The sequence below is a fragment of the Thermothielavioides terrestris genome, chromosome 1 (assembly GCF_000226115.1).
Source record: "Thermothielavioides terrestris NRRL 8126 chromosome 1, complete sequence".
Lineage (NCBI taxonomy): Eukaryota > Fungi > Ascomycota > Sordariomycetes > Sordariales > Chaetomiaceae > Thermothielavioides > Thermothielavioides terrestris.
Genome location: NC_016457.1, coordinates 3,354,158 through 3,368,233, shown reverse-complemented (window position 1 = coordinate 3,368,233; position 14,076 = coordinate 3,354,158). Strand labels below are relative to the sequence as shown.

At 47.6% G+C, this 14,076-nt stretch overlaps 2 protein-coding genes across 2 annotated transcripts; one reads left to right on the top strand and one right to left on the bottom strand.

The window, feature by feature from the left end:
- Positions 1-5,505: 5,505 nt before the first annotated feature.
- Positions 5,506-6,419, top strand: THITE_2084581 (uncharacterized protein; the record flags this gene model as incomplete). Its single annotated transcript, XM_003649363.1, has 4 exons — positions 5,506-5,624; positions 5,691-5,912; positions 5,969-6,035; positions 6,090-6,419. 4 exons carry the CDS (start codon positions 5,506-5,508, stop codon positions 6,417-6,419), a joined length of 738 nt encoding a protein of 245 aa, XP_003649411.1.
- A 333-nt stretch (positions 6,420-6,752) lies between these two features.
- Positions 6,753-12,103, bottom strand: THITE_108250 (uncharacterized protein; the record flags this gene model as incomplete). The annotated part of the gene is given in 2 exon segments (XM_003649362.1): positions 6,753-10,164; positions 10,180-12,103. A coding segment is annotated over 1 exon segment (1,695 nt), but the record flags the coding sequence as incomplete, so codon positions are not given.
- Positions 12,104-14,076: the final 1,973 nt, after the last annotated feature.

Genomic DNA, 14,076 nt, shown 5'->3' with positions numbered 1-14,076 from the left:
AGACCTATAAGTGTAAGATCGATCTATAGAAGTACTATTCGCCTCTAGCTACGTCTATTGTCAAGACGACTCCTAAGTCGTAGGAGTAGGAAGAGGAGGAGCTAAAGAAAGCTCTTATATCTACGTTCGACGATATCGACGATTTAGCTAATTAGCTCTAGCGTCTATATATCTAGAAGTAGAAGATCGCTAAGCAGTTTAAACAGAAGATCAAGGCTCTCTATTTATATAGAATCGATCCTACTTTTGATAAGATCGAGGTTCTCTAGACGTATTTCTAATAGTAGCGGAGTCGCTTATAGGAGAGACGTATTGGCTTTGTTACTAGTCTATATATTGATAGTTGTCCTCTTAGCTATAGTAGACCTATAAGTTCTAGCTATTGCTATTACTATAGTAACTCTAACTATATAGTTCTTAAGTATATAGAGGCTATAAAAGCTATAGCTATAGGTCTAATGTATTATAAGGGTATAGACTACTGCTTTAGCGATAGGAGTAAGAAGGGCTATATACTAACTGAGACGATCACCTTTACAAAGATAGATATTGATAGTGTATAAGAGGTTAGTAAGATTAGCTAGCTCGTTCTTATATATATAGCCTATTGCCTATAATATAATAGCTACCCTATATACTAAGCTTACTGCTATAAGTATAACCGTCTAAATAGTCGTCTATTTAAGCTAGATATATCCCTAGTGCTAAACAAGTACTACCTCTAGTAGCCTAAGCTATATCAAGAGCCTACGACTATCTAGACGACGATCAATTGTCTTATATACAAAGGGGAGCCTAAGCTTATCTCCACCTTCTATTATATAACGTCTAATTAATTGTCGTTTTATATAGTCCTATTAAAAGGAGGTTATATCTTAACTTAGAAGGTTGTTCTATAATCTACGCTAAAGGCTAATGAATTCTACTAACTACCTCTTCCTTTCTTTGACTAGACTAAAGGGGAAGCTAAGGAGGAAGTGGACGAGGAAGTAGAGACTATACTTTAGGGTATATCGCCTACTAAGCGTTGGTTTACTAAGGACGAAAAGAAAGACGATATTTAGATAGGTAGTACTCCTATACCTCTAGCGGAGCCTCCTTATATAACTATCCTTAAGAACCTAGCTATAGCGAATTATACAAAGAAAGAGGAGCTATAGTCTAAGCCGCCTACGCTAAAGGTTGCTATATTACCTCTATATATAAAGGATATAATCTATACTATAATAAAAGCGAAGACCAGTCTAACCCTTAACGACTTAGTCTATATCTCGCCTAAGTATAAGGACGCTCTAATTATATATTTATAGAGTATTTCTACTAATATCGAGGTCATTAACTATAAAGGGTCTAATGTTCCTAAATCTAATAGACTAGCCACTATACCGAAAGATATAGGGATTTATATATAGGCTTTATACACTAATGTAAATATACTTAGTAGCCTTCGCTCTAGCTAGACTAAGATGGTTCTAACAATCTTTAGAGTTACTAAAGACAGTGTATAGGGCATCTATATAGAAAGCCTCTAGGAGTACTAAATTCGTAAAGGTCTACTTAGAGACGTTGACGATTATATCTATATCCTACTCTAGAAGTCTATCTCGACGCTTTTAGTCTTAAAGTATATAGAACTTAGTATAATAATAAGAATATAGTCGCTTCCTACTCTATATATCTAGTTTAAAAAAGGTTATTATAATAAGTATCTCGCCCTAATTGATTTTGGTTTAGAGTACAACTATATCTTAATAAACGTCGTCGAGAAATATACACTACTATACTAGTTTACTAAAGTCGTTTCAAAGGGTCTTTATAGCTTAGTACTATTCTTTAGAGAGACTTAGGTCACTCTTTACCTAGGTAGAGTTGGCATTAACCTTTATTTCTTTATAACTAAGGACACTGCTAATAAGTATAAAGCAATCCTTAATATACTATTTATCAAGGATATTGCTCTAACCTTCGATTACTATAATAGCAATCTAATTACTATTAATCTACTTATAGAAGGAAAGATAGTCTAGACGTATATCGTCTTTAAGAAGATTACCTAGTAGAACTACCTACTATCTCTAATATAACTAGCTGTTTAGGAACAATTCTAGAGATTAGCGAAGAGTCTTAAAAGAATCTTTAACTAGATAGAGATAAAGGAAGGCGAGACTGCCTTTAGTTTCTTCGACAATAATATAGGTAAAGTGGTTTTTTATCTCGTTTTATAGAAGTCTTATATACTACTTCTTAGTACTCTTTTTTACGTTATATATTCTTATTTTTTATCTTCTCTATCTAGATGGACGAAGATCGAATTATTATCTTATTTAAAAGAGAAGAGGGGGACCCTAGTTAGAAGCCCCTTTTCTAACTAGAGGCTAAGGCAAGGATTCGAGTATAAGGTTAGACGTACCTTAAAGACGTTTATACTCTAGAAGAATATTATAAATAAGGTTTAACTAGTCGATTTAGTACTATTAGATAGCTCTATACTAGAGAGAGACCTATTATAGTAAGAAAAGCAGTTTACAAAGGCTAAGGCAAAGATACAATTTAAAAGGGAATAGGAAGACCTTATAGTCCCTCGTTTCTTAGATCTTAAGCTAAGCTTAAAGCTTATCGAAGAGCGTCTTTAAACGATACTCGCTACTATAGACAAGTTCCTCAATAAGCTAGAAAAGGAGATGTTTACTAAGATCTTATAAAACTAGGAAACTATGCTTATATAGGATTTCACTAAGTATAGACGTATTTATAAGGATATTGTCCTACCCTAGTACGTTAAGACTATCCTATATAAGGCCTAGTAAAGTAAGTCTATTCTAATTCTAAAGCCACTAATATAGAAGGTCATTGATCTACTTAAAGAAAGGTAGATATATAGGATTATCGAGTATAGCTATATAAGCTACTATAATAACTAGTTCCTTATTCTTAAAAAGGACAGTAGATTATAGCTTATCAATGATATTTAAAAGGCTAATACTATAACGATCTACAACGCTTTTATCCTATCTACTATAGAGGAATTTAGTAAAGACTTTAATAGCTATAAGCTAATGTCTCTCCTAGATCTCTTCTCTAGTTACAATTAGGTTAATCTTAATGAGCAGAGCTACAATTTAACGACCTTTTCAACGTTGATTAGTCTCTTCTATATATATATACTGCTAATAGGGGGTATAAATTCCATTGCCTAGTTCTAGTAGGCTATAACGATAATCTTTAGTGACCTTATCCTAAATATCTGTTGAGTCTACCTAGACAATATTATAGTAAAAGGTCCTTGATCTAATTATAATAGCTATTTAGATAGAGGGGGATATCGCGAATTTGTTATTAAGCATTTTAAGAATATTAATATAGTATTGCTAAACGTAGAGCTAGTAGGTACAACTATCGCTATAGTAAAGTTGAAGTAGGTATAGCTAAAAGTAGTCTTACTTAGTTATCTTTATATACTTGATAGACGCCTTTCTAAGAAAGCGAAAATGATTAAGATAAAGGAGTAGAAGACCTATTCTAACGTTAAAGAGGTATATACCTTCGTTAGAATAGTCGGATACTACTAGATCTAGATTAAGGGCTTTACAATTATTGTAATTCCTCTTTACACTTTGATAAAGAAGGATACTAAATGGACTTAGGGGCCTACTAAGTAAAAGGCGATAGACGAGCTAAAGGAGAAAATCACTATTGCTCTAGTCTTTACAACGCTTATCTATAGCGATCTATAGTATAGTATAATCTTCTTAGTTTACAACGCTAGTATCCTCGACTAGAGAGGTATACTTAAGTAGGTTGGTCCTAATAGTAAGAGATATCTATATAGGTTCAAGAGCGGTATCTAGTTAAAGGTAGAGAAGCGGTATAATACTATAAAGAGGGAGCTAAGGGGGCTACTCTTTCTTTTAAAGCGTTTTCGCCACTACCTTTTTAATATATATTTCACTATAGAGACTAATACTCTAGTTCTAGTCTATTAGCTTAATAGTGCTATAAACGATGTTTTAGGTACTCTTATAATACGTTAGATTGCCTAGATCCATCTATTCGACTTTGAGATTAAGTACATTCTAGGCTCTAAGAACGTTATAGCTAACGCATTATCCTATAAGCCGTCTAGGCCCTCTAACTATATAGAGAAGGAGTCGAAAGAGGATATCGACGACTAGGTCGATATCTAAATCTTTATTAACTATATAAGCGAAAAGACTTTGTATCTAAAGGGGAAACTAGAACCTATCCACCTTTAGGATAGTTACTCTTAGCGCTCCTAGGATATTATCTACTTCTTATCGACGATAGAAGCTCTACCTAGCTATAGTCTATACTAGAAGCGACGTTAGCTTAAAAGGGAAGCGTTGAAATACTTTGTTAAAGATCGTTACCTTTTCCTTTAAAGTACGAATTATATATAGTGTTATAGGTATATTGTTGATACCCCTAAAGAGAGGCGTTTAATCTTCGACTAGTACTATAGCGAGGTTAGCTATTATAGGAGAGAGGCGACGTACTAACGAGTAACGAACTACTACTATTAGCGTAGTATATATAAAGATGTTATAAAGTAGATTTAGGCTTGTATATATTAAGCGTATAATGCCTAGAGGTTTAAAGAAGTAGTAGATTAAATAGCGCCTTCGCCTTTTCCTTTTGCTAAATAGTACCTTAACATCTGAGAATAGCAGCGAAGTGGGGCCATGCAGGATGCAGAGGCATGTGTATTGAGAGAGGTGCTCCTCTCAAGCTGGGTGGGAGGAGCGCCGAGGTCTATATACATGTGTGGGCAGAGCTGACATGTGCCCCCTGAGCGCAGGGAGCCTGGCAGATAGAGTCACGTGTGCACTAGCACGCGACACACCCCCCAGACAGACTCTCAGGAGGCTGTCTGTGGAACACGCATGCTGGGCACTGACTCTGGAGCTCGCACTGCCAGGCGCATTGAACTGTGGCCTCCGGTATTGATCCCACCATTGCGCGCAGCCGCCGCCATTGTGCAAGTTGTCCGCGCGCCATTGTGTACGCGTTGTGGCGCGTGCGTTGGCGAATTGCGTGCTGCGCTGAATGCGGTCAGACCCAGGGGCGCCAAAGTTGACATTCAGGGGCGCTGTCGTTGGCATTGTTGCGAGCGCCATTGATCGCATTGTGCGCAGTTCCCAATTGCGCAGCGCGTTCCATCCCCATCCTCCATTCAGGCGCGTATCTTGAATCGTGCCGCCTCGATTGTGGGTGCAGGTTGCGCAATTGAGCATTGCGATCATTCGCATGTGTGCCATTGTGGCCTTTGTTGCCCAACGTCTTGAATGCACGCCCACCATTGCTACCCATTGTTGCATTCGCGCCATGCAGACAATACCGCAGTGCCGCAGGCCGGTCGATGGCTGCACTCCTGGAAGTATTTAATCATGGTGAGTGCGCCTCAAACCATCTCCCGAACTCTTCCTCTGCAGACCGCGAGCAACAGCAGCAGCATCAGCAACAACAACAACATCAACAACAACAACCATGCCGTCCTCTGCTCGCCTCGCCGCTCTCGAGAAGGCCCGCGCCGCCAAGGCGGCCAAGAACAAGCCTCCCCCGCTCCCGGCCACCCCCACCAAGGCTGGCGCTGGCGCCAGCAAGAAGTGAGCACACCACAATCTGCCCGACTGGCGCGGCGCGTACATCCGCGTCTCTGACACTTGCAGCAGGACCCCCGCCACGCCGAAGACCCCCTCCAAGCGTGCGGCGCCCCCCTCCTCCTCCTCCTCCTCTTCGGAGGATGAGGAGGAGGAGGGCGCCCTGAGAGAGCAGCCCTGCCTGGGTTGCCTGAAGTCCGCCATGCGCGGCAAGAGCTCTGGGGAGTGCCGGGAGGCCCCCGGCAAAGCGGCCCGGTGCGCGCGCTGTGCGCGCGGCAAGAAGTGTCGCTCCATGTAAGTCTGTCAGCACAGTTGCAAGGCGCACGGTACTGATGAATCAGCCCCGCGAGTGTGCTCCCCGCCGCCAAGCACTTCCTGGCCCTGATGCAGGGGCGCCAGGAGCCCAAGGCCAATCTCGTGAGTACAAATGAAAAGACAAAGGAAAAGAGCTAGTCTGACTGTGTGTGGTAGGACCAGAAGACGCTGCGCGCCACCCTGCGCGCCCTCCTCGCCATGGAGGGCGAGGACGCCGACGCCGAGGATGACGACGACGATGACGACGAGCGCGCGCCCGCGCCCGCCAAGGGCAAGGGCAAGGGCAAGGCAAAGGCGGCCGCGCCCACCAAGAAGTCCAAGAAGGCCAAGAAGGCCAAGAAGGAGGAGAGCGAGGAGGAGGACGAGGATGAGGACGAGAGCGAGGAGGAGGCTGCTCCGGGCTTTGACCCGGAGGCGCTGGCGCGTGGTGTGGCGGCGGCGGTGCTGGCCGCCATGACTCCCAAGAAGAAGAAGGGTGGCAAGTAGTTCCGCGTTGTTGTTTGTTGTTTCGCGGGTGCGGGCACCCCCCAGTCTGTTTTGCGCCGGCGTGCGCTCCTGTGTTTAGTTTGTTTTTTACTCAAGCCTTGCGTTCCTGTCCCCCTGATCGTCTCCCTGCACCATATGACGCACATCCTGCAGGTTGAGGAGCTCCCTGAAGTGCTCGAACTTCTGGCGAGTCAACACCTTCGTAAGCCCATCTGCAGGCATCTCAGCAGTTGGCAAGTACGCGACCTCGAAAGATCCCTTCGCGTGTTCCTGACGCAGCCACATGTTGTGGATGTCAACATGACGCAGGCGAGTGCTGATGCGTTCGTTCTCTCCCACCACGAGCCGGATGGTCTGCGTGTTGTCACAGAACACAGTCCAAGGCACACCCAGCTCAAGTTGCAGGTCGCTGAGGAAACGCTTGAACGCCATTGTCTCCCGCGCTGCGGTGGACAGAGCGAGGAGCTCCGCCTCCGTAGACGAGGTGGTGACTGTATCTTGGCGCGCAGCCTTCCAATGAACGAGCCCACCGAACAGAGAGATGAGATAGCCTTGTGACGACCTGCGCGTATCAGGATCATCCGCATGCGACGCGTCCCCTGCGATGAGCAAGATTTGCGTGGGAGCAGCATCCTGCGGCACACCCCCGAACTGAATAGCGAGGAAGCGCGTGCCAAACAGGTAGGAGATTGCATGCTTTGCAGCATCAATGTGTGTCCCCGAGGGGTTCGTCAGGAAGTGCGAGAGCAACGATGCCGGGAACGCGACCTCCGCGCGCAGTACGACCGCGGCGTAGAGTAGCGATCCAACAAGCTCCTGGAACAGCCTGATCTGCGCTCGAGTGGCAGTGCCAGTGAACTTGCGGAGTTCCATTACAGGGAGAGGGATGCTTGGAAAGGTGATTTGATCCGCGAGACCGAAGCGCTTCGCAATCTTCTCGATGTACTGGTCAAGGCAGAGCCAGATCTTGCGTTGCGCGCGGTCGCGGATCACCCTGATGCCCAGGAACCAAGCCACGTCCCCCTTTTCGTGCACTTCGTACTTCGCTTTCAGAGCGTCGATGATCCTCTGAGCTGTCTCCGCGTGGTCTCTGTGGTAGAAGACTAGGTAGTCGTCCACGTAGAACAGCACGAGCACGCGCCGTTGGCGATCGAAGAACAAGCATGGCTCCTCAGGCGAAGCTGTGAGGCCGAGCTTCCGAAGTGTGCCGGAGAACTCTCGGTACCAGAGCAACGGAGACTCTCGCAAGCCGTACAGAGCTCTCTGCAGTTCCACAAGAAATCCAGGCTCTTCGAACCCCTCAGGCATCTCGCAAACAACACCCTCAGGCAGGTCCGCATTCAAGAACGCCTGCGCTACGTCGAACTGCTTGACCTCAAGATCAAACTGCGCGGCGATAGCCATCATTGTGCGGAACGAGCGCGCTGCGAGTGTGGCTGCATAAGTGCTTTGCAGAGTAGTGAGCTCCTGAAGGTCGCCTCGAACGCAGATGCGAGACTTGCACTTCTCGAGGTTGCCATTCTGATCGAACTTGTAGACGAAAACCCACTTCAGAGGGAGTGGTCTTCCTTTGAAGGTCTCGCGCCGAATCTTGCGCCATGTCTTCCTGTTGACGAGATTGCGAATCTCTTCCTCAGCCGCTTTGATGAACTCGGGCCCTTGAGGGTGGTTGGCGAGATCCCTCCAGCGCTTAGGAAGCTTGGCGAGGTCGTCAAAATGCACCCGGGGCCTGCTTGGCGTTGCCCCAGGACGCGCGTCACGATGTTGGCGGACTGCCGCCGCGAAAACCGCATGCAATGTGCGGTGCTGGATGCTGTCGCCCTCCTGCAGAGCGATTACAGGGTCATCCAAAAATGTGTGGCTGAACGAATGCCACGCGTGCTGATCTGGTACGTCGATGCTCTCCTCATGGTACATGGGGGCTGCGAAGCACACCAGACCGCCGCTTCCGCCTGCACCGCCGCCGGGAGACTGTCTACGGATCCGTCTTGAGTAACGAGTTGGTGGTCCGTATACCTTGCGCACGTACTTGCGCTTCTCCCTCGCTGGCGTGGCTGCGGGTGTTCCAGAATCAGGCTGAGAACCATGGTTTGAGGCGTCTTCCCAGTCGTCTGGAGCCTCTGGCTGATCGCCAGGGCGGTCGACCTCCTCTTCACTGCTAGGAGTATCGACTGCGGCAGCACTTGCCGTCGTGCTGCCCTGGCTGGCACTCCTAGTTGTGCCGCCAGCGACGCTGCTACTGGCGTCTCCGATAACTGCATCAGGGGCCTCCGATGATGCAGTTCCCACCGGTCTGCTGTCACTGCTAGCACCGTGATCAGCAGGGGGGCCGCTCCCTCCAAAACCGTCCGGGCGTTCCTGGCGCGGCTCCGGTGTTGGTTCTGGAGTGTAAAGACCACCAGTGGGCTCCTCACCCGAACTCTGGCCGCGATGCTCGAGTACTTCCGCACCCCCCAGACAGGATGGAGAGTGGGGAGGAGCCTGCCCTTCCGGTTCCCGTTCAGTCACACCCCCCAGATGTCCTGGAGAGCCGGGAACCGTCACTGGGTCTTCATGGGCATCTGTAACTCCGAACGGCACTGCCTCGGCGTCCCGAGGCTCTATGGGGAGTTCGATGAGCTCAACAACCTTTCTGGCGACTGCCACCGATTGAGCATCAAGCTGCTCCTCTCCCTCCCGGTAGAACGTGCGTTCGTCAAAGGTCACGTTGCGCGTTGTGATGACCTTCCTGAGTTTCGGTACCCAGATGCGGTAAATGTTGGACGCCCTGTATCCAACAAGATACCCGATGTGCGCTCTGGGCTTGACCTTCCCAGCACGCCTCTCAATCCCCTTTTCGCGTTCCTTCGTCAGCGGGTACGCTCGGCAGCCGTACGCATAAACGCCGCCCCAGTTAGGGCGCAGGTCGGCAGTCAGGGAATGCACGAGACCGGGCTGATACCAGCGAAACCAGTGTCTGAACCAAGAGTCGAGCACCTCGTTCGGTGAGCGGTAGTTGCGAGCGCGACTTGGGCTTATGCCGTGCAAGTACGCAGCTGCAACCGTCGACTCTGGCCACAGGTTCTGAGGAAGTCCGGCGCCCGTGAGCATTGCAAGGCTCTTTGTGATAAGTTCTTTGCCTGCGCGTTCTGAACCGCCGTTGGGCTCCTTGGTATCCGAAGGCGTAACCTCCAAGTCGATGCCCTGCTCCTGCGCCCAGAGCTCGTACGCTGTGTATCCCTTGATGCCAATGACACTGGTGTCGCCATCCTGCCTGATCTTGCAGATGGGCAGCCCGAATTGGCGTTTCACCCAGCGTTCGAAGCGGACGAGCTCATCGTACACACTGTCGTGCGTCTTGCGTATGAGTGGAGTCGCGAAAAGCTTCCCACTGTACTCGTCCTTGATGACCAGCAGCCAGTTCGAGCCGTCAAGTGCCCTCGGAAAGTCGAACAGGTCCCAAGAGACCCTCCAAAATGGGCGTGGTGACGGCTTCGATGGTGGGCGGCGCGAAATAACCTGTTCCGCGTATGCCTGCGCGCATACCTCGCATTCCAGTCTGCGAGGCCCGCGAATCCGCACACCTCTGGCGTTCAAGACGAGATGTTCCAGCGCCTCTGAACTCAGATGACCAGATCTGATGTGCCAGAGAGCAGCTGGGTCTTCTCTCTCTGGGAGCGGGTCCTTGGAGGGCCTGCTCCTCCCAAAGTTCTTCACAACTGCAGCGCTCAAAGTCACAAGTCCGGCAAAGCTTCTGGGGAGCACCCGAAGGGCATCAGAGTAGGAGGAAAGAGCATTGTATTGCAAGAAGGTCAGGTTGAACTTCTCGACCAGCTGCCTGAGTACAATACTCTTCTCCAAAGTTCCCCAACGCAGCGTGCAATCCAGACCGCAGTACCAAGCGCCCTGCGCTCGAAGGCGTCTCTCAGAGACAATGTTGACGTGAAAGCCCTCGACGACAGCAACGTTGTCTATGACAAGGTCCTCAGTGTTCGGGCCGCGCGCGCCGTTCAAAACGTTCTTGATGATCCATTTGCCGCGGCCAGAGATTGGGAAGGATGTGGTGCCTGCCTCAACAGTCTCACCGCTCGTCTTGACGAACGTGCCAGGGACAAGGAGAGCCCTGTCATTGACGAGATTGACCGCTCCACAGTTGTCAAACAGAATGCACTTGCTGAGCGGGTGTGGGCCAAACTCGAGAGATGCGAACACGCCACGCGCTCCTTCGAGCTCGCTTGCGATCGCTGGGTCGATGACAGCGTGCACCTGGAGCGCTCCCGGAAATGAAGGACCCGCGCCACTATTGGAACTAGTGGTCTTGGCGTTTGACGATGCGTTCTGGATCTTCCAACCGAGCTTCTGGAGCTCCACTCGAAGGTCGTTCCAGCGCTCCTTGGCGAATCGTTGGCGCACTGCATTCACCGCGTCGTTTGGGAGCGTCACGCCGTTCAGGGATTCCCCTGTCAGAGCGTACCGAAGTTGCCGACATTCCGAGGGAAACCACCAGTGGCGAAAAGTCTTCGGCTTGCACGGGCAGTCGCGGTTCTTCTTGCGCTTCTGACTGCCCTTCTGACCGTTCTGCGCTCCTGGAAGCACGGGGTAGGCTCCAGGCTTCGGGTGGACCACCGCTTCAGCCTGGAGGATCGCCTCGAGTGAGAGAGCCAAGTCGAGAAGGGTTGGTCCTTTGCCGCCGAGCTTCTCAGTCACACTGATATCCTTCAGCATGCGAGTCGCCCACTCTGGATCCAAGCGTCTCTGCACAGTCTTGAGGAATGTGGTGACGGCTGTTGCGTCGGTGACTGCGGCGATGTTGGCCGCCCTTGCGCGGTGGAGGACCGACATGTACTCGAGAATCCAGGTCCTGGGTTCGACGCCGCTCTGGCTGCCTCTGGCAAGGACAGTTGCGTACTCCTCGGCAAGCGCAGTGAAAGTAGCGCTGTTGGAGGGTGCGATAATCTTGCGCAGCGTCTGTATAAACCCGCGTGTGCCGGTGACGTTCTCGGCCTCCATGATGTCGTGTGCGGTGTGTGCGTAGCGGTCGCTGACAGACACGTTGATCATCTCGCGGAGCTTGTTGACGGCACGGAACGCCGCAGTGTCGATGGCGGACTTCGAGAACGCCTCGCACAGCTTGAGGAATTCACGGCGGATCTCCTCCTCAGTAGGATTGGTTGACTGAGGTTCCTCGCCACGGGTGGTGGGATCGGCTGCCTTCCAGGCTTGCAGTGCAGTGTGCCACGCCTGAAGATGGCGGTCCTGGACCGCCTGACGTGCCGCACCCTGGGTGGGCTGCACAGGAAGGCCGAGCATCTCAGCCTCGGTGGCGAGCTCGGTGTCTGGGTCGATGATGTGCCAGACACGCAGGTTGTTGGCCTCTTGGCGAACAGCAGAGATCCATCTTGGCCAGTCCTTGGGGCTGTCGAGGGTTGGAAGCGCTGCAACAGCAACGGTGACGGTTTTCTCAGTTTCGAGTGTCATCTTGAAGCAAACTGAGGTGTGCTGCGTTGTTCAGACTGAACGATGGGGGTGATGTGAACTTGTGGGAGTTGTTGACGATCGAGAAAACTGGAAGTGGTTGTTGGAGAAAAGAAGAAGGATGGCCCCAACTGGGCTACACCGCTGTTATGAGTGTTGTGCGCGAACCGGGCTCATAACTGAGAAGAGCAGCGAAGTGGGGCCATGCAGGATGCAGAGGCATGTGTATTGAGAGAGGTGCTCCTCTCAAGCTGGGTGGGAGGAGCGCCGAGGTCTATATACATGTGTGGGCAGAGCTGACATGTGCCCCCTGAGCGCAGGGAGCCTGGCAGATAGAGTCACGTGTGCACTAGCACGCGACAACATCTAATATATACCATCTAGCTATAGAGAGAAGAAGTATTTCCTTGTCGAGGCTTACAACGATCTTATAGAATACGTTAAGGCTAAGATCCTACTAAACAAGTCCTTTAAATCTATCAAGTCCTTTATCTCCTAGTATATCTTTTATCGCTAGGGTTACCCTATAGTTATAGTTGTTGATAGAGGCTCTAAGTTTAAAGGCAAAGTCAAGGAGATTCTTTGTAAATTGGGTATTAAGAGAGTTATTATCTCGCTATATAATTTGTATATAAATAGTGTAAATGAGGCTAGCTATATCCCAATTACTACCTTATTTACAAAGATAACTAATAGTATAGGAAAGAGGTAGAGGGAGCTTCTTCTATATATCTTATATATAGATTATATAACTATTAGAGGCTCTTATAGGATATCTCCCTTCTTTCTTACCTACAATTATAAGCCTATTAGTCTAGTCGAGTTTAATATTCCTATATAGCGAATTCTTACCTAGGACTCTGTCTATACCCAAATAGAGGGAGAGGATCCTACTAGACGCTATACAAAGCTCATTGCCTTCTATACTTATATCCTCTAGGAAGTAGAGTATAATTATAAGATTATTACTAAATAGGTTGCTATAGCCTATAAAAAGATAGTTAAACGCTATAATAAGGCCTATAGATATAAATTTCGCCTAGAAAATACACTTATATCTATTAATAATCTCGTCCTCGTCTATAACAATGTGCACTAACTAGATATAAACTTAGTTCAGAAGCTAGAGTATCGTTAGTTTAGCCTATTCTATATTCATATAATTAAAGACTAGGATATTTACTTCTTAGAGACTTTAGACGATATACCTATCTAGACACTATATCCTTCAAACTATATAAAGAAGTTCTTTAAGCTAGATAACGTCTAGCTAGAAGTAGACAATGTAAACCTATTCCTTTGCTTAGAGGGGTATAGCAACGACGAATACTACTATAACGGTCGCTATAGCAAAGCATAGAATAGTAGAGGAGCTAACCCTAACCTTAGCGCTAGCTAAGGCTTAGCTACCTTAGCGCACTATAATAGTAAAATATACCGACTTAACAGTCGCTTAAGCTCTTACTACGATAGGGAGATATATACTAGACACTTCTAAGGAGAATACTACTACCTCGATAGTCGTTTAAAGCTCTATAAGGATAGCGAAGAGGGGTCTAGTACCGCTAAAGACAACTAGAATACTAGTGACTAGACTATAGGTTGTTACCTTTATTAATTGGCTAAGAATTCTAATAGTAGTTAACTAGTTGGGCTTCCTTATAGTAGCGAACTATATAGTGCCTTAGCTAGTTGGCAATACTATCTTAATAATCTTTATTATACTTATAGCGATAGTCTACTAAAGGAGGAAACTATGTAAATAGTCGTAGAAGATACTACGATTATAGTTAAGGAGGAGGTCCTTAAGGAAGAAACCCCTAATTATATTATAGCGCTTTAAGCTAGCTAGACTCGCTCGACTATAAAAGGGGTAAAGAAAGAGCGACCTTGTTAGGAGCTTATCGTCGAAATCCTCTATAGAAAGCTACCCGGTTTTTAATACTAGCCCTCTAAATATATAGGGACGTACATTCTAGAAAGGGGGGAGGGCATAGAAGCTACTGTCTCTAATAGTTTCATTAGCGTTTAGCTATATTTCCTTCCTAATACCTATTGTTATATTAGCCTCCTACTTACTAATAATATCTTTGTTAGCTACGTCTTACTTAGTCTTCGTCTATCTATTGTCCTTTGTTCGTTTTTAGCCCTTAAGATCTTATTCTTTTTTCGCTAGTACCTAAGTTTTCTTCCTAAAGGGTAG